This window comes from Myxocyprinus asiaticus, chromosome 19 (genome assembly GCF_019703515.2).
Source record: "Myxocyprinus asiaticus isolate MX2 ecotype Aquarium Trade chromosome 19, UBuf_Myxa_2, whole genome shotgun sequence".
In the NCBI taxonomy this organism is placed as follows: domain Eukaryota; kingdom Metazoa; phylum Chordata; class Actinopteri; order Cypriniformes; family Catostomidae; genus Myxocyprinus; species Myxocyprinus asiaticus.
The window spans coordinates 26,556,033-26,575,068 of record NC_059362.1 but is presented as its reverse complement, the minus strand read 5'-3'; the positions used below and the strand labels follow the sequence as shown (position 1 = coordinate 26,575,068).

The following is a 19,036-nucleotide window of genomic DNA, read 5'->3' as shown; positions in this document are numbered from 1 at the left end:
ACAGATGGGATTTAAATGTTTGTTTCTCAGAATAGTTATATTCGTTTAATGTATTGGGAGGACAAAGTAATTTTACCCACGGTAAAATTATGCCTGAACTGGACTAATTCGATGTATAAAATATTGCTCATTCAACAAGTAAAAGCTCGAGAGTGCGTACTTACACTTACGGCCAGTGCCGTTGAATTTTAAAAAATAACGGTCAACTTTTTTTTTAAACCGTTTGATTCTCGCCTCAGAGGTAAGATATACAGTGAAATGCGTCAGAATGCGGTTCCAGTCAGCTTTCGCGGGTTACCTGGCGGTCACCTCACACCTCACACAACCTCTCTCTTGTATTACGAGTGAAACGGTCGTCCAGGAGGCCTCGCGGTCCTCCATTCCAGATGCTAGAGTATGGCCCACCGCGCGCAGCTCAGGGAGCAGTAACTCGGCCTTGTAAAGCAGCTCATATTTAATCACCTATGACGTCGGGCGCAGCTGGGCCACTGAACCATGACAGTGAAGACATTTCGCTGTGTGTTGCGCGGCGTGCGAAAATCCTTCGCCATGTTTATTTGCAATGGTGAGACTGTTGTCCTCATCTTAGTAACTACAGATTCATTCGAGACCTCTGTTAACTCAAATGAGGGGAGGGGAGAGAGAGAGAGAGAGAGAGATACGACCGGTAAAAACCCTTAAAGGACTCAAGAGGCCACATATATTCCACTCCATTCGAAGTGCCAAAATCTTGGTAAGGTCATCTGACACCGACGTCTGAAGAAAGTGGGGTCTTTGAGTTGCCCTCAGAAGACAGGCGATAGTGAGGGCGGTTGATGTATGTGTATTTGTGTTTTTAAGACGGCATTTCGAGCCAGTAGAGTGTCATTTAAGCGCCTTAAACAGCGCACCAGTGTGAGCGGGCCTGATTGGAACCAGACAGCGCCTCGCTGCTCCGCGAGCGAAAAAAGCACTTTTCCACTGGCCCGGGTCGCGAGCTCTACCACATACAGGTGCGCAGGCCGCGAGCAACCACTAACTACGTTATAAAGCTGCCCCAGCGAATTTATTCCTACGCTTAAGCGAGGGAATTTCGGGTTTGACTATCCTGCTGACGTTCCCTAAAAGCAGCGGGAAAACAATTTTGGGTGTATTTGTGATTCACGTGAAATTCAATTAAATTCATACATTCAGGTGTCTCAGAAATGCAAGAGGCATGACAACCTTGACACTGTTTATTCAATCTCTTCACAAATATTATCTAACCCATTTATCATTTCTGTTGAAAAACTCCATAACATTTTAAGTTAAAAGTGGTGTAAATAAAATAGCCGCATAACATCTACTCTCTGAAATGTATATTTCTGCCGTCAACAGGATTTTGCCCAATTAACGATTGCTTCTAAAAGTAAATAATTTAAGTCTAATAACGGTGGCTAATCTACACGCTTTATTATGTTATTATTATTATTATTATTATTCAACTTTATTATTTAATCAAACTTAAATTGTATTATTTAATAATATCATTTTATTATTATTATTATTATTATTATTATTATTATTATTATTATTGTAGCTGTAGCTATTCTGTCGTTATTCTATCTTGTATTCACATTTCGTCCATTTATCGATTATGCAGATCATCAATTATGTATAAGTGTTGTCTTTGTAAATTGTTTTGCCATTGTTGTGTAGCATATATATTTGTTTCTGTATTATATATCGGTGCAGCAGAAATCAGACCTACTTGCTTTGTCATGGATGATAAACCTCATTTTGCCTTTGAACCCTAAAATTTCACCCTGTGAGAATTTTTGCAACGTTGAAGAAAACTATATTGCTCAAATCCACTCTGTGCAATCTCATTGTTTAGCTCGTGTCCATTTTTCGTGTGTTTGTTTTTGTCTAGACATAGGCTATGTGTTTACTTACTCGTTTTATATCAAATTCCGATTTGGTCCGAGATAAATAATACTAAATATTGTTATTGGCCTAACACATATTATAATATTACTAAGGTTGAGGGTCACCATTACCTTTTAAAGAATTCAAGAAATCGGGTGCAATACAAGTTAAGCACAATGCATTTGTTGTATAATATTGATTATCACAAAAATGTATTTCGAGTCGTTCCTCATTTTCTTAAAAAAATTTAAAAAATAAAATCTGGTTTACAGTGAGACACTTACAATGGAAGTGAATGGAGCCAATCCGCAAACGTTAAAATACTCACTAAGTATAGCCACTAAACATAAAAATATTACGCTTGTTAATATGATTTTAGTGTGATAAAATCACTTACTAACCTTTTCTGCATAAAGTTATAACCAATTTTACAACTTCGTTGCCATGACGATGTAATGTCAACAAATAGGCTACTAATACCCTAAAATGACTAAAAAATTATGATTTAAACAACTTTGCAGCTGAAATAATACATGAGTTTTAACAGAAGAATTAATGTAAGTGATTTGATACAATTATACGCTCACATTTCTGCCTTTAAACCTTCCAAAAATGTGCCCCATTCACTTCCATTATAAAAGCCCCACATTAACCTCATTTTTTATTTTTAAGAAAAAGACGGACGTTTTTTTTTTTTGTTGTTGTTGTTTTTGTATTCAATCAATATTATACCACAAATGCTGCTGATTGAGCTTAACTTGTATTGAACCCGGAATATTCCCTTAAGGGCAATTGCCCCTGACATATTTCAGACATTATTGCCCTTATACTCGTCATGTGTTTACTAAATAGTTCTATATGGAATTTCGATTTGGTCCTAGATAAATAATGATAATTATTATTAGCCTATAGGCCTACTTAACTAAATTAAGTTTTAGGGTCACAATTAAAGAACAGTTGTGACTGACATATTATATCAACATTGTATTTTTGTTTAGAATTATTTCGTGTGAATTTCAATGAGCATTGGGAGCTGTTTTTAAATGTGGCATTTAATGTAATGTGTTGTGCCGTATCAGAAAATTATTACATTTTTTTGTAGATTGAGCGCACAAAGCGTTCCCTCAGATGGTGCCTGGAGGTGTTTATTACCACTTTTATTTGGCTCACTCAAATGACCTGAATTGGAGTCATGTGTGCCTGTGAGCTATAGAGAAGCTCAAGGGAGGTTAATTACCATAAAGTAACATTAAGCATCTACTACAAACTGTGTCCACGGCATTGTATAGGTGTGATTTAGGCCAGAGTGTAGGCCACAGATTTATATTGAAATTTATGTTATAAACGTTCCCCTTTTCGTTATCAAACATATGTTGCATTAGTTTTAAACATATAAATAGATGCATTGGTTTATCAAATCATATAAATGAATGTTTAAAATTATATTGAAAAAAATGGATTGTTCATTTCTGCAGTCTACAGTTTATAATTATTATTAGTAGTATTTTTCTATAAAGTTTATTTGCAATTTCAATCATTTCCATTAACTATATTATCCTATATAGGATACTAGTAAATTAGCAGCACCTCAAAAAAGCACTTAATGCGCAAGTGTTTACAAAGACAAAGATTTTCTTGCAGTTAGCCTACTTAAATACTGCATAAGAGAGCGCATGCGTCTTCCCTTTGCACCTGACAAAGCTCATCCTTTTTTAGTTAATTATTTTCAATCAAATTTGTAGCCTATTTGTGCACACACAAAGACGGCGATTTAGATCACACGTAGGATACACATCGATTTAAAATAAATAAATAAACTTATTGTGCATATTGGGAAATCTGCATCTGGTTAAAATGTGTTCGGGACGTTAACTACCAGAAGGCTCTTTCTGCTGTATCATATTCCCCCTGCAAGCAAATCAAGCCTGAAAGACGCAGTTGATCGCAACAAAGACACCTTTTCACTGGCACGAGCTCTAACACCCTCCCGCACCTGCAATACATTTGGCACTTAAGCCCTTCAAAATCGCCTCGGGCTGACCTTGCTACATACAGATACTTAGAGCTGTAAAATGTATTAGTGTATAGTTCTTTCTTTCTTTCTGTCCTTTTTCCTCTCTCTGTTCGTCTGATTTCTTTTCATTGGTTTATCTTGAATAACACGTGAGGCCTATTAAAACCGTGACTGTGAGTCGTTCATGCACAAATCTTATTTAATCAAACTGTTTATATAATAACAAAAACCTCAATTACGGGGCCAATGATGTACTACATAAACAAGCGTACGCTGCAAGGATGCAAAGGTGCAGCACTCAGGCAAAAGAAAAAGCTTTCTGCTGCACCCGCACACACAATGCTGTGCAGGCCTTTATGCGCATACGACATGCTGCATAATGACAACGGTGTTACAAATTGCTATATTTACTAAATATATGCCTACTACATGACAAATAGGCAATCTTATTGGAATTAGGGTATAGCCTAATCTGTTATTGGGTTGTTGCCGTTATCTTCAGGTGTTTGGATATTAAGTTGACAACAATAAACATTTTGGCAAGAGTTAAAACAAATGTACTATTTGTTTAACATTTATACTATTTAAAAAGGCAATGTAAAAGTTAACATACCCTGAGTGGCGTAGGCCTACTGAGTAGAATGCTGTTGTTTGAGGGATTAACAATTAGACATTTCTGGTTTAACATGTCTGGCCATTTTTTAATCTTCCGTTTATCTGCTTTTTAATCTATTATGTGTTTACAAGTAAAACATTTTATCGAAACCAATTGTTGTCTACATTCCACAAGGTTGCAAAAGTGCTCCAGTGTGCCAACATTAGTTGTAACTGTATAAAATGTACGAAGCAAAAACGCTTAACGGCTTCTCACACGCTATAACAAGATAATTATATCTCCTCGAGAGCATTCCTATTCTTAATAAAACATCGATTATAATAAAACTACAAACTTCTCTAAACCTTCAATAACTAGAAAATGTTAGTCAATCTAAACGATTGTTGATAGACAAATCACACAGGAACGTTTCTGGTGGTTTATACAATATCAGGCTGATGAGTGAATACAAATGACAATAAATTTGGTACAAATTTATTTTTTAAATTCTATAGGACGATACGCTACACGTTTAAATCCTATGCCATAAGACGTCAAATAAGTGCTCAATTAGTTATGAAACATTTTATTTACTTTGACATTAAATTATATAACATTGAATTGGTTATTAAATTGTTGAAAAAAAATAGTAACAATAATAATACATTATTGTTTTGCTGTGCTGCTGCTATTTATTGTTTGTAATTTTTAATGTTAGGAATGCGTAAAGGTTTCCTTTAAGTGAAAAAAAATAAATAAAAAAAATATGCGTAAGTAAAAAAATAATAATTTCCAGATGTTTTTAAACCCAGGCCCCTTGGGTCCCCACCCCGCCCCGCGTGTCAGCAGCGCGCCTTATTAAGTTATGCGCCAAAGCGCAAGTTATTTTTAAGAGGAAAATAAGACAACTGACAAACATTTGCTCATTACGTTTAAAATGCCTTTTAAAAGATTGTTTCATGCTTTTTAGGTCGTTAGCCTGTTAAATTGACGAATAATAAGCTCTGCCAGTCATTTAAATAAATAATGAATTAAACAGCCATCACAAACGATAAATCACTCCAGATTTAACTCCAACAAGACGACAATTTATTTGGCAAATAGTCATTTTTTATATTTTCAAGAAATTATAAGAAGAAAAAAAAGTAACTCAGTTGTACACTCGTCACCTTTCTATACTGCATTGATTATAAATAATTAAGACATTTCCTTGCAAAGTTGGTCCACATGCTCTTACATGAAATAAATTAACACATTTTCTTTAAATCTATTTTTAGACCAACTTCATGGACGAGCAGGAAGAGAATGTTTATGTGCAGTCAGACGACCACAGCAGAATTATCCTACTTACCAACAAAAACTAGCATATTAGCCCGAGTTCTCTGACCTAAACGCTTTCTTAAATTACAGACATATTGGGGGGAAAAAACAAAAACAAATATATATTAAACCATTTTGAAATTAATAAAGCTTTTGGTCAGAACTTGCTGCAGTCGTATACGAAGGCTCCGGAAGCCCGGTAGAGTGACTGACTGGACGGGAAAGCCATCTGACAGCTATTGCTTCCGGTCACCGGAGAGCTGTTCAGGGCTATCCGCTGTGTCTCGAACATCTCGCGCACTGCGTGAAAGTTCTGCTGCTGAGCTGGATAGCTCGCGCTCAGGTGTCCCAGCTCTGCGGACTGATTGAGGTACCAGGGCGCGAGTCTGTTCTGCTGCAAGTGCTGGCTCTCCTGGCTCGAGCTCTGGTGGGGATGTGAGATAGAGGAGGCGCTTGTTGTGTTTGTATATTCCGGAAAAGTGTCGTCCCCGTGGCCTCGGTCCCCAGTGTACAGGCTCGTTGCTTGCATATTGCAGTGATAAGTGGCGGGCTGGCCGCACGGTGGACTGTAATGCGCGGGTTGCGGTGATGGCGAGTAGGTCAGAGACACCGAGCCTGGAAGGGCAGCACGGGAGGCCGGGAGTTCTGCACCGTGCTGTGGGGACCCTCGATGTCCTGTCATGATTGTATCCATACCGAAGGCCTGTTGTGCCGTCTGCGTCTGCGGGCTTCCGCTACACGCACTCCCGCCGCTCCTGTCTGGACTCTCCGTTTTAGGCACGGTACTGAGGGGTGGCGTACTATTATGCGGGGGCGTGCAGGCCCCGTTCTCCGTCTTTATATCCTGGAGCTTCACTGGCGGCTGGAGTTCTTGCTCGCATGCTTGTACCGGGGTGTCCTTGCTCTGTCGCTCCCGGTCTTCTCTATCCCTCTGCACATCCTTCTTCTTGAAGCGGCGCCTCCGTCGCAAGAAACTGCCGTTTTCAAACATGTTATATGAGTCCGGGTCCAGGGTCCAGTAGCTGCCCTTACCTGGCTTCTTATCATCTCGTGGCACTTTGACAAAGCACTCATTAAGTGAAAGATTATGTCGTATGCTATTCTGCCAGCCTTGCTTATTGTCCCGGTAAAATGGGAAACGTTCCATGATGAACTGATAGATCCCATTCAGTGTGATCTTTTTATCGGCTGAGTTCTGGATAGCCATGGTAATTAGCGCGATGTAGCTATATGGAGGCTTCACCATGTCCTTGGGCTGTTGTGCAGGAGCGTATGGCCCATAGGCGCGGGCCATCCCACCGGAGTACTGCTCGTGCGCCGCATGAGAGTACATGCTCATAGGTGCAGGCATACCGGTATATCCTCCACCGGCCGCGGCTCGGTAAAAGCCCTGCTCTCCAGTGATATAAGGCACTAGAGGGCTTGGACTAGACACGGGGTAGCGCGCCTGCATCGTACCCCTCTCTCCAATGCTCTCCTACCGCGAATGAACAGAGAAAAATCTAATAAAATCTAGCCAGATGTCTTTGTTAACTACGAGGGGAAAAGCCAAATGGATTCAAAGTATTCCAGTGTTCGCAACTTCCAGTTTCCTTCAATCTCTTGTCTGGAAACTTTCATCCAATGTTAATTTCAAGCTGATTTTGCTGGCTGTGAAGGCAATAAGAAGCAAAACGGCTTACGTGGAGAAGTCAGTGACTAGGGAAAACCTGGGAACTTCCCGCATCCGTCACTTCAGAGGGACTTTTTCACAGAATTACCAAATCTGCCTTTTGGTTGCTTGAGCGCTCCTCCCCGAGCACATCTCGTGACCAATAAGCGCTCGAGAGCTGTTTGTGGAAAGGCTGTACCCAAAGACCTTTTCCCTGTGGGTATAAGCGTAGCCTACCCTTGAGTTAAGGATAACTCAAACATACGGAAAGACTAGAAATGCTGACAGGAAATGAGAAAATTTACATATACTCAGGTAGCACTATAATTGAAATATATTGACTAATTAATGGCTGAAAAATTTAGGATTTGTTTTTTCTAACAGAAGACATACCAATGTGCCCTAATCAATATAGGCGAGGAAAAAAAAAAAAAAAATTATGATATTCGTAACGATGTATTTGTTTTTAACAGTGTCAGTTGAACAGGAATAGCTCCCCGTCTCTCCTGCACGTTTGACTCAATAGTCCATTCATTTAGCCTTTATCATTTGGCATAGATGCGCTGTAGGAGTGAAGTGATGTGAGAGTTGAGTTTGTTTTTCGGGAACAGATGTATTGCGAGGGAACAAGCATACATTCTAAGTATAGTGCTAATTTTAATTAGGCACTATTTACTTTCGTGTGCATGTTAAATTGAAGAAAAGCCACCCAGATTTATCAAAGTTATTCTTTGTCAGTCCGCATTCTGCATTTTCTGTCTTCATCATGAGTGAGATGTTAATGAAGAGAAGTTGCTACAGATCAAAATGGTGATCTTTTATTAGAAACATTTAATGATATGTAACAGCAAGTTTAATGAAGTTGTTGCTTTGACTATTTGACTTGCTTGTGGGTTGTAGATTATGCTATTTAATATTAAAATGTGTAATATTAAAAAGAAAGAAAGAATGGACGACACAGCAAGAAAAAAGAGCAAGAAAGAAAAAGAAAAACCGATCAAAAAGTGTCATCTTTTTTGCCGAAAAAGTTAAATTATTCAATCAAATAACATCTACTATAAATGTTATAAAATAAAAATATAATAAAACACCACCACCAACTGATCATTACTAATTAAATCAATTACAGCAATGTATAGCATAGAATAAAAACGGCAATATAAAAATAACATCAACATTAAAACCACAAGCTCATTATATCATTATAAACAATGAGGATGATAACAACATATTAAAGCTGTTTAATTTGATACATTTGCATTTGTTTGATTTTCCAAGCTGTTTATTGACTTTTTCTGATTTGGGGTATTTTTTTAAAAAAAATTGTCAATTTATTTATTTATTTTATCAGCAAATGAGATCCAAAGAATTATGAATGTTTCAAAGCATTATTCACTTAGTTCTTACACAAAATAAATATATAATTGTACTTAAATTTATGGCTATACAGTAGCTACATTTGCTGACTCGTCTTTTTCACTTGGATGTTTCTTTCCTATCCTTGTTTTAATTTAGTATCTTCGATCCCCTTCAAGCCTGCGGAATTAGCCTAATTTGGCACTGTGCAGCGAGAAGCAACAGTGATCGCTTCTGTTGTAGGTTGGCCAAATTCACCTGCTAAATGTGTGTTCCTGTCATTCGTCGCCCCCTTGTGGTCATTGTATATACAAGCACTAATTTTGACTTTTCCACAGAGAGGACGCATTGAAATCACTTTATTAAATCAATTTCACTTCTTTTTTAAATTATTCAGTTCGAGGCCCGCCTATATATAGGACTACTACTAATACTACTACTACACATACACACACACACACACACACACACACACATAATAAGCTACACTCACTGAGCACTTAATTAGGAACTTATAAAGTGTCCCACATGGTCTTCTGCTGTTGTGGCCCATCCTCCTCAAGGTTCGATGTGTTGTGCATTCTGAGATGCTATTCTGCTCTCTACAGTTATTCAGAGCGGTTATCTGAGTTACCATATACTTTCTGTCAGCTTGAACCAGTCTGGCCATTCTCCGTTGACCTCTCTCATCAACAAGGCGTTTCCATCCCTAGAACTGCCGCTCACTGGATGTTTTTGTTGTTGTTGTTGTTTTGTTTTTTTGGCGCCATTCTGAGTAAACTCTAGAGACTGTTGTGTGTGAAAATCCCAGCAGTTACAGAAATACTCAAACCAAATTTCAGTGTCCCTTCATAAGATTAAACAATTTGCCTATACAAGGGCAGGGCTGTAGCAAAGTATTCTGGGACACCTGACTGTATATTGCTCAGGGCCCCTTTATATTTCAAAAATACAGTTTAGAACTTGTTGTGGGTCCCCCCCTGGACCTGTGGGCCCCTAGAAACGTTTCCACCTTTCACCCCACTGACACAAGCAAGCGGACTAAAGGCCCCGTGGGGTAAAAGGCACTTTTGATTTTATTTTTTCCCAAAACCCTAAACAGCAACAAAAAACTACCACAGTACTTTTCTAAACACCTGTTTATCTCTATACACTGCAAAATATTCCAGATAAATGAGATCATTGCGATCATCAGTTTGATTTTGATGTAATTTGATCTAATATTAAAAAATATTTAATTTAGCAAATGTATGCAGCTAATGAAAATCCCTGAAATTATCACATTTATTATTATTTATTTTTTTTTTTGGCAAAATATTTATCAGTTTTGTTCAGTGTGAGTAAATCAAAAGTTTTTTAAATAACTGTTGCAGGGGATAAAGGTCACACATTGTTTTTCTTAAGTGGGAGGAATAGATTTGTTATGAAAAATGTTCAAAGTGGGGTCATATTGACTGATCCAATAACAATGGAGATTAAGTTATTTACAGAATACTTGAGATGTTATGAAATGCCAGATGTGATTGAAATTAACAGAAAATGGTTAACCCTTTTCTGAACTGGTTATTTTGAATAAGTATTCTGTTAATTTGTTACCCAAAAAAGCAAATTGCTGTCTCAAACATATTTGCTTGTTGATAAGTTTGATTTTAAAAAGCTGAAAAATGTTGCCCTATAATTATTGTCCCCATGTATTTACACGATATCACTTTAACCCCCCTGTGAGCCTTTTACCCCAAGTGTGGGGTAAAATGCTCCCTTGCAACCTTTAAAAAAATAATTTTAATCAAAACAACCTTCCTTTATTATTTCTTTTCACACAAATTATGTTGCTCGATCAATGTTAAATAAAAATAAATAAATTTTTTTCAATCTTGATACAAAAAAAGCACATTTTCCTTAAGGGGTGCCTTTAGCCCCGTTGTACCCTAATTATTGATTTCTGGAGCCGGCGTGATCTTTAGCGTCTTTTAGGAGTAGCAGCATACGCTGCACTGGTCCACAGATGTCAGGCTGCACGCGAACAGGCAGACCACACACTAGCTTCTTCAAACAATGTGGTTAACTACAGTGAATGGGTTAGGGATGCAATCAGCTAATGCACAAAAAGGAATGTTCCGTTGCCAGCTGCATAGAAGCAGAATTATTCATGAACATGATGTTGCCTGTATATAAAGCCCCTTGTGAACTGATGTCACAGCTGTCATACACTTATCTTCGTAAAGTCTGTGTAGCTGTGCGCAAAGTTGAATGAAGTCAATGATTGAAAAGCGATACAATGTACAGAATATATATATATATTTCTGAAAAAAAATCACCATTTTATAAAAAGGCATTTTAAAATATCTTAAACTTTTTTATTTAACTGTTTATAAAATTAAAAGAACAATATGCAGCTAAAAGTGAAAGTACTGAAAAGAATTGGTACTGAAAATAATACCTCACCAAATCTACATAATATTTACTCCACCAAAAGCGGTGTCCTAGGATTTACATGTTGATTGTACCGTTGTAAAAGTTAAAGACTTGAAGAACTCATTTACAAAACCTTGGACATACTTTCTACTTTAAATGTGTCTCTGTTTAAGAGTCAATCAGCAATGAACTCTCAGCTCTACAGAAACCTTGTGTACACATCTGGTGCACATGCCGTTTTCATGGCATATGGGAAAAAGAGCTTGAAACAAGAGTCCACAATAAATGTATTCAGCAACCACTGGTCCAGTTTGATTTAGTTGAGCTGCATTGTTCTAAAAGAGTCACTTCAATTTGCTCTCTTTTAGAATCTTTTAGCAACTTTTCAGTTCAGCTCAGGAATTTCAAGAGATCCAAGATCCTTTTGCTCATCAGTGAATTTCTATGTTTTGGCAGTGATTGCAACACATTTTTGACTTTAACAATACATCAGAGAGAGTGATTACTAATGTTTCACATCCAGGGTTCCCCACGCAGGGAGACATGGGATGCTTGTAACATGATTTAGTTGTAACAGTGCTTGTTCCACAAACAGGGACAAGTTAGGCTCATGTAGGTGTCAGTGTGCATCACAAGTTATTTTTTTAAGCAATGCTAGAAATGAGATATAACTGATTCTAAGGTTAGAAAGTCATTTTTGAACCAAGTTTATTTTTTGATTAGCATTGATTTAAAAAAAATTAAATTAAAAAAATTAAACTAGGTTATGATGAAAAAGTATGCTTTCAAGTAAATTTAGCATTGAATTCATGATAATCTCTTACCACCATTCTATAACAGTCTGCAGTGTCGCACCGGACAGGGTAACATTTTCAACCACCACTAAAAATGTTTCATTTTAGTTATCCTGATTTTTCATTTTCTATTTGCATTGTCAGTTTGGGCGAAAGAGATGTGTAGGCTACAACATCTTTCAGAAAGTAAAACTTGTTGTATTTTGGCTTCGCTGTACGCAACGCATAATTTAAATGAATAAAAACCTACTGAATACAGTTCACAAGACTCTAGACTGTCATTTAAAGGGTTAAACTTCTGCCGCCTCGAGTCATGTGACACAACAACATGACATCGATTTCCTTGAAGCGCTCCTACGGACGCAGCGCCAACAAAAGTGCCTCTGGTAAGAAATATCTTTAAGTTTTTTTTGGTTGTAAAGAGCAGGGTCTCCCTATCGATTCAGTTCACTCGACATTGCATTTGAACACTATGGGGAATTCCTTTTCTTGTATCATAACGTCAATGTTAGCACTTAAGTATCTTAATTTTATCTCTTTTCTTATTTTCCTTGTACATACTAACATGTCTACTTCACGAATAACATATACCTTCAAGCACATCCCTGTTATCTGTTACAGACCGTTTACATGATATAGATGCAAGACAAAACGCAACCCACACAACCTATGGCCACTTCGCACTTCAGCACCTGCTCCACTCTCTTTCTCAGTAGGACTCTGGAACTGCCAGTCAGCTGTGAACAAAGCTGACTTCACTCCAGCCTTTGCCACACAGTCCACCCTCAGCATCCTGGCACTGACAGAAACATGAATACGTCCAGAGGATACAGCAACACCTGCTGCTCTCTCCAACAACTTCTCCTTCTCTAACACCCCTCGACAGGGGTGGGGGAACAAGTTTGCTCATTCATAACAACTGGACTTTTTCACCACACTCTTCTCTATGTAATAATACTAATTTTGAATTCCATGCTATTACTACAATGCAACCCACAAAAATGCATGTTGTTGTCATTTATCGCCCTCCAGGTAAGCTGGCAAACTTTCTCGAGGATGAAGGATGATGGTAAGCCACTTGTGGTTCTTGGTGATTTCAATATACACCAAGACAAGCTCCAGGCCACTGAACTGAATGCTCTTCTGGCCGCATTTGACTTGGAAAGACTAAGCACCACAGCAACTCACAGATCGGGCAACCAGCTGGACCTCATTTTTACACGTAACTGTACCAACTCAAATATTCTTGTTACTCCTTTACATGTCTCTGATCACTACTTTGTTCAATTCAACATGACTCTCCCATCTACATTAAAACAGACTCCACCTTTGGTTTCCTTTCGTTGTAACCTCCGTTCTCTTTCACCCTCTTGCCTTTCCTCTGCTGTCCCTACCTCTCTTCCCACACACTGCCACAGACACACTAAGCTCTACTTTAACAGCCTGTCTAGACAAAATCTGTCTTCTCTCCTCAAGGCCAGCACGTACTACACCACCCAGCCCCTGGCTCTCTGACATCCTTCATGAACATCAGACTGACCTCAGGGCAGCTGAGAGGAGATGGTGGAAATCTAAAGATCCAGCAGATAATGGTAAATAACACACTTCTCTGCCCTCCTCCTCTACCACCTGACACATCACTGACAGCAGATGTCTTGTCCTCATTTTTTTATTAATAAGGTTACAACCATCAGCAATACATTCTCAGCACCTCACCCTGTCAAACACCCGTCTCCTGTATGCAACTCCTCTGTCTCTATGTTCTCTCCCCTGACTGACACTGAGGTCTCTAAACTCCTCCTCTCCAACCACCCCACCACCTGTTCCCTTGACCCATTTCTTCTCACCTTCTCCAGGCCATCTCTCTGTCCATCTTACCTGCACTCACTCACATAATTAACACATCTCTACTTACAGGCACTTTTCCCACTACATTTAGGCAGGCTCGAGTAACCCTGCTGCTGAAGAAACCCACACTTAACCCCACACAAATAGAACACAACAGACCAGTCTCTCTCATTCCATTCATGGCAAAAACACTTGAAAGGGCAGTTTTCAATCAAATCTCTGCCTATCTCTCACAGAACAAGCTGCTGGATGACAATCAGTCAGGCTTCAAAAGTGGACACTCCACCGAGACTGCCCTGCTGTCTGTCACTGAGTCGCTGAGACAGGTGAAAGCTGAATCCAGATCATCCGTCCTGATTCCACTGGACCTTTCTGCAGCCTTCGACACAGTCAACCATCAGATCTTACTCTCCACCCTCTCTTCGCTGGGCATCACAGGAACTGTGCTTGACTGGTTTAATTCCTATCTCTCAGGTAGGTCCTTCAAGGTAGCCTGGAGAGGTGAGGTGTCCAAGCCACATCAGCTACTTACTGGGGTACCTCAGGGTTCAGTGCTTGGGACACTTCTCTTCTCTATATACACAACATCACTGGGACCCATCATTCAGGCACATGGTTTCTCTTACCATTGCTACGCTGATGACACACAACTCTACTTGTCTTTCCAGCCCAATGACACCACAGTGACTGCTCGAATCTCTGCCTGCCTGGCAGACATCTTGGCCTAGATGAAGAAACACCACCTACAACTTTACCCAGCCAAGACCGAACTCCTTGTCTTTCCAGCCAACCCTGTTGTTGAACACAAAATCACAGTGCAGCTGGGTGCAACTACAGTAACGCCTTCCAAAATGGTCAGAAATCTAGGGGTAACATCGATAACAAACTAAATTTCACAGACCACATCTCAGAGACCGCAAGATCATGTAATTTACACTCTACAATATCAGGAAGATAAGACCCTTCCTCTCTGAACATGCCACACATCTTCTTGTTCAGTCACTTGTCATAACTAGACTGGACTACTGTAACGCTCTCATTGCAGGCCTCCCTGCATGTGCAATTAGACCCCTGCAAATGATCCAGAATGCAGCAGCACGTCTGTTCTTTAATCAACTAAAGAGAGCGCATGTTACACCACTCCTTGTCTCTCATCACTGGCTGCCGGTTGATGCACATATCAAGTTCTAGGCTCTGATGCTGGCATACAAAACAGTCACTGGGTCTGCTCCAGCATACCTAAAATCATTTCTGCAGAGCTACGCATCCACTAGAAGCCTGCGGTCGGCTAATATTTCACTTTTCGTACCACTGTCTCCTTAAGATGATTCGCTTATGTTTTCCCTCTTTTGTAAGTGGCTTTGGATAAAAGCATCTGCCAAATGAATAAATGTAAATGTTATGATTGGCACTGGTGTTAGAGCCCCGCCCTTTTAGATGCGCATTTGCACTATATTAGCAGGCGCTCAAACACCATTTCTTCAGAGTTTTCTTCCTTCAAGCTTGTCTTGACTATGCATCCGGAACAGCCCTCTCTTCGCCATCAATGGATACCCATCAGCGGACGGGATTCCCTGCAGACACATCAGGACGGTCTTCGCCTGACTCTCTGTGCCTGCCGCGAAAGATTCACCCACCCCCACAAGTGTTCCGGTGAAGAAGTTTCTTCGCCTCGCTGCCGTATCAGGTTCTTTGCTCAGTGAGACATCTACCCGCTTCCCGCAACATCCAGGCAGGAGCTGTATCCTTTGATATACTGTATATATATGTATATACGTAATATTCCATCCAAGTGACATAAAACACTCTATAAAAGCATTGCTTGTGTGTACGCATCTTTTTAAAGATGATGTGTTGCAAGTGTTCCTGTGAGCGACACATCGTTCCGTCAGATATGAGAGCTGCGTTCACTGCCTGGGCCACACCCATGCCAAATGGTGTATTATATGACTCATATAGATCCTCAGATTAAAATGAACTTCCTATCTGGTTTTCACCATGTGGGGTTATTCATTTTCATACACACTTGAAGACATATCATAATAAGTCACTGCCCGAAGGACCCATGACCTCATATACATATTCTTCTAAGTGTTTCTACCTTAGTACATCTTAGGGTATGATGCTACGTAGTGTGGCGTGATGGGACTCCGTTCCCCATAGCGCTCCAATGCAATGTCGAGGGAACTGAATCAACAGGGAATGTCTCCGGATACTCATGTAACCTTGATTCCCTGAGATGAAGGGAACGAGACATCGCAAAACTTGGCCACACTACTACTTCAGAGTTTTGAGGTACGAGCATAAGTTCTTGTCCTTCATTCAGAAAATTCGGAAGAAATGGTGTTTGAGTGCCCGCTTATATAGGGCAAATGCATGCCTAAAAGCGCGGGGCTCAAACACCATTGCCAATCATAAGATTGTCATTATGATACAAGGGCTTCAGCTAAGTTGTGGACTAGGAATTCCCCATAGCGTTCAAATGCAATGTCTTACCAAATGTGTACATGAGTAACCGGAGATGTTTCATTTGATATGCTGCTTTACAAAATCTGTTCATATTTTGCACGTCAGCACGCTGATAAACATGATGTCTACATACTGTATGTGGACACTGGCACCGTGTTTCCTCAAAAGTAGAAAAAACATGTTAGTTATTTTGAAAAACTTTCAACTCTAACACATCTGTGGGTCGTTTAGCTTCATTTTAATATACATTTTGTTATGTTCTCTGTGCAATACGATTCTATTAATTAACATAATAAATGCATTCATATATATTTACTGTGCATTTTCACACTGAGAATAAATGGGTTCATCCAAAAGCTGAAAGAGGCTTTATATGGCGTTAGGATGAAAATAAGGTATATTTTGAACTGTTCTGAGACCAGTGCAGATAGACAGCACACTGGAGGTTAAGTCATTCACTAAATAGTGAGCAAGGGAGCATCCTATAGCTTTCTATGTAGCTACAATGCATTCAATCCTAAAATCCAACCATAAGTTCAGTTTCAGGCTGCAGATGATGTTTGGACCACTCAACGTGTTTGGCAGACATGGGACAATGGTAATCAGTACATGGATTCAGAATTGTATTATGCTACATTTTATTTTAACATGGCTGGCAGTGATTGGATGATGCTGGACATTACTTTGAATAAAAATTATTGATTCAGTTTACAGAAAAATCAGCTTTACTGTCTGTAATGTCTCAAAATCATGAATAACCAACACCCCTGGAAACAAAATAAACTTTCTATAGCTTAGTGTTATTTAAAATTTCACAACGTAGTCTTGCTGTCCACATTTGTGGTCATGAATTATTAGGAAAACTATTTGCTCTAGAATTTTTTTTTTTACATATATATGTTTTTTTGTTTGTTTTTTTTTTTTTTTTTTTTGCTTGTTTATCAGAATCAGAATCAGCTTTATTGCCAAGTGTTCACACGTACACAAGGATTTTTATTTTGTATTTTTTTGAGTGCACACAGAACATTACAGTGAGATAAAAAATATAAAATTAAGAGTATAAATAGACAAAATAATAGGGCATATAACAGAATGATGTATGTACATGTGCAAGTGGTATTGTATGTGCAAATTAGGGGTATGTACAGTTATTGAATTAAAAATGTGAATTTACATATGTACATGAGATATGTATTTACATTATTGCACTATGGGGGAGTCCTGAGGCAGTTTAATTGTTCATGTGGAAAATGAGTGTAAAAACTGTGCCTGGATGTCCTGCGCTCAGTGCTCTGTAGCGCCGGCCATAGGACAACAGTTCAAAAAGGGAATGGGCAGGGTGTGTGGGGTTCAGAGTGATTCTACCTGCACGTTTCCTCACTCTGGAGATGAACAGGTCTTGGTGGGTGGGCAGGGGGGCACCAATAATCCTCTCAGCAGTCCTGACTGTCTGTTGTAGTTTCCTTCTGTCTGATTTGGTGGCTGAACCAAACAAGACAGTTATAGATGTACACAGTATAGACTCAATGATGGCCGAGTAGAACTGTTGGTGAAGGAAGTACAACCTCTGCTGAGCCTTCTTCACAATGGAGTCTATATAGGTGTCACACTTCAGGTCCTGAGAGATGGTAGAGCCCAGGAACCTGAATGACTCCACTGCTGCCACAGTGCTGTTTAGGATGGTGAGGGAGGAGTGCGGGGGGATTTCTCCTGAAGTCCACTGTCATCTCTGCTGTTTTGAGTGTGTTCAGCTCAAGGTTGTTGTGACCGCACCAGACAGCCAGCTGTCTGTATGCAGACTCATCTCCATCACGGATGAGGCTGATGACCATGGTGTCATCTGCGAACTTGAGGATCTTGACAGTGTGGTCCTTTGCAGTGCAGTCATTTGTGTACAGGGAGAAGAGCAGTGGAGAGAGAACGCATCCCTGAGGAGCACCAGTGCTAACAGTGAGGGTCCCACATGTGAGTTTACCCAGTCTCACTAGCTGCTGCCTATGTATCAGAAAGCTGGTGATCCATCGACAGATTGGGGTGGGCATGGAGAGCTGGGTCAGTTTGGTTGAGAGAAGATCAGGCATGATGGTACTGAAGGCTGAACTGAAGTCCACAAAAAGGATCCTTGCAATAGTCCCAGGTCTGTCGAGGTGTTGCAGGATATAATGCAGTCCCATATTGACAGCATCATCCACAGACCTGTTTGCTCGGTAAGCAAACTGAAGGAGGTCCAGTGATGTCCTTCAGGTAGGCCAAAACCAGTCTTTCAAATGACTTCATGACCACAGACATGAGAGCATGAGGTATGTAGTCATTAAGTCCTGTGATTTGGGGGTTTTTGGGGACCAGAATGATGGTGGAGTGTTTGAAACAGCAGGGAACTTCACACTGCTCCAGTGATATATTGAAAATCTTTGTGAAGATGGGGGCCAGCTGGTCAGCACAGACTTTCAGACAGGCAGGTGAAACACCATCTGGGCTTGAAGCTTTCCTAGACTTTTATTTCTGAAAACCCGGCACACATCCTCCTCACAGATAATAAGTGCAGATTGAGTAGCAGGAGGGGGGAGGAGGGGGGTTCCAGAAGGTGTTGGTGTGTGTGTGAATTGAGGATCAGAGATCAGGGAGGGGTGTGAGACTGGGCTTTTCAAACCTGCAGTAAAACACATTCAGTTCATCAGCCATTAGCT

At 39.8% G+C, this 19,036-nt stretch overlaps 2 protein-coding genes across 2 annotated transcripts; one reads left to right on the top strand and one right to left on the bottom strand.

The window, feature by feature from the left end:
- Positions 1-5,543: 5,543 nt before the first annotated feature.
- On the bottom strand, positions 5,544-7,549 carry LOC127410340 (forkhead box C1-B-like). The gene has a single exon (XM_051645545.1). The coding sequence runs from the start codon at positions 7,267-7,269 to the stop codon at positions 5,974-5,976; it is 1,296 nt and encodes a 431-aa protein (XP_051501505.1). The 5' UTR covers positions 7,270-7,549; the 3' UTR covers positions 5,544-5,973.
- A 4,815-nt stretch (positions 7,550-12,364) lies between these two features.
- Positions 12,365-17,173, top strand: LOC127410346 (uncharacterized). The gene is made up of 5 exons (XM_051645556.1): positions 12,365-12,418; positions 12,654-13,254; positions 13,509-13,624; positions 14,117-14,354; positions 14,549-17,173. The coding sequence occupies exons 2-5, from the start codon at positions 13,005-13,007 to the stop codon at positions 14,554-14,556; spliced, it is 612 nt and encodes a 203-aa protein (XP_051501516.1). The 5' UTR covers positions 12,365-12,418; positions 12,654-13,004; the 3' UTR covers positions 14,557-17,173.
- Positions 17,174-19,036: the final 1,863 nt, after the last annotated feature.

What these genes read in the sequence shown, in the direction of transcription:
- LOC127410340 (XM_051645545.1), bottom strand. Translation starts at nt 7,269, where the DNA reads ATGCAGGCGCGCTACCCCGTGTCTAGTCCAAGCCCTCTAGTGCCTTAT.
- LOC127410346 (XM_051645556.1), top strand. Translation starts at nt 13,005, where the DNA reads ATGCTATTACTACAATGCAACCCACAAAAATGCATGTTGTTGTCATTT. An exon ending in GCTGGACCTCATTTTTACAC is followed by an intron (nt 13,255 to 13,508) that starts GTAACTGTACCA and finishes TCTCTCCTCAAG; the next exon opens with GCCAGCACGTACTACACCAC. An exon ending in TAAAGATCCAGCAGATAATG is followed by an intron (nt 13,625 to 14,116) that starts GTAAATAACACA and finishes TATCTCTCACAG; the next exon opens with AACAAGCTGCTGGATGACAA.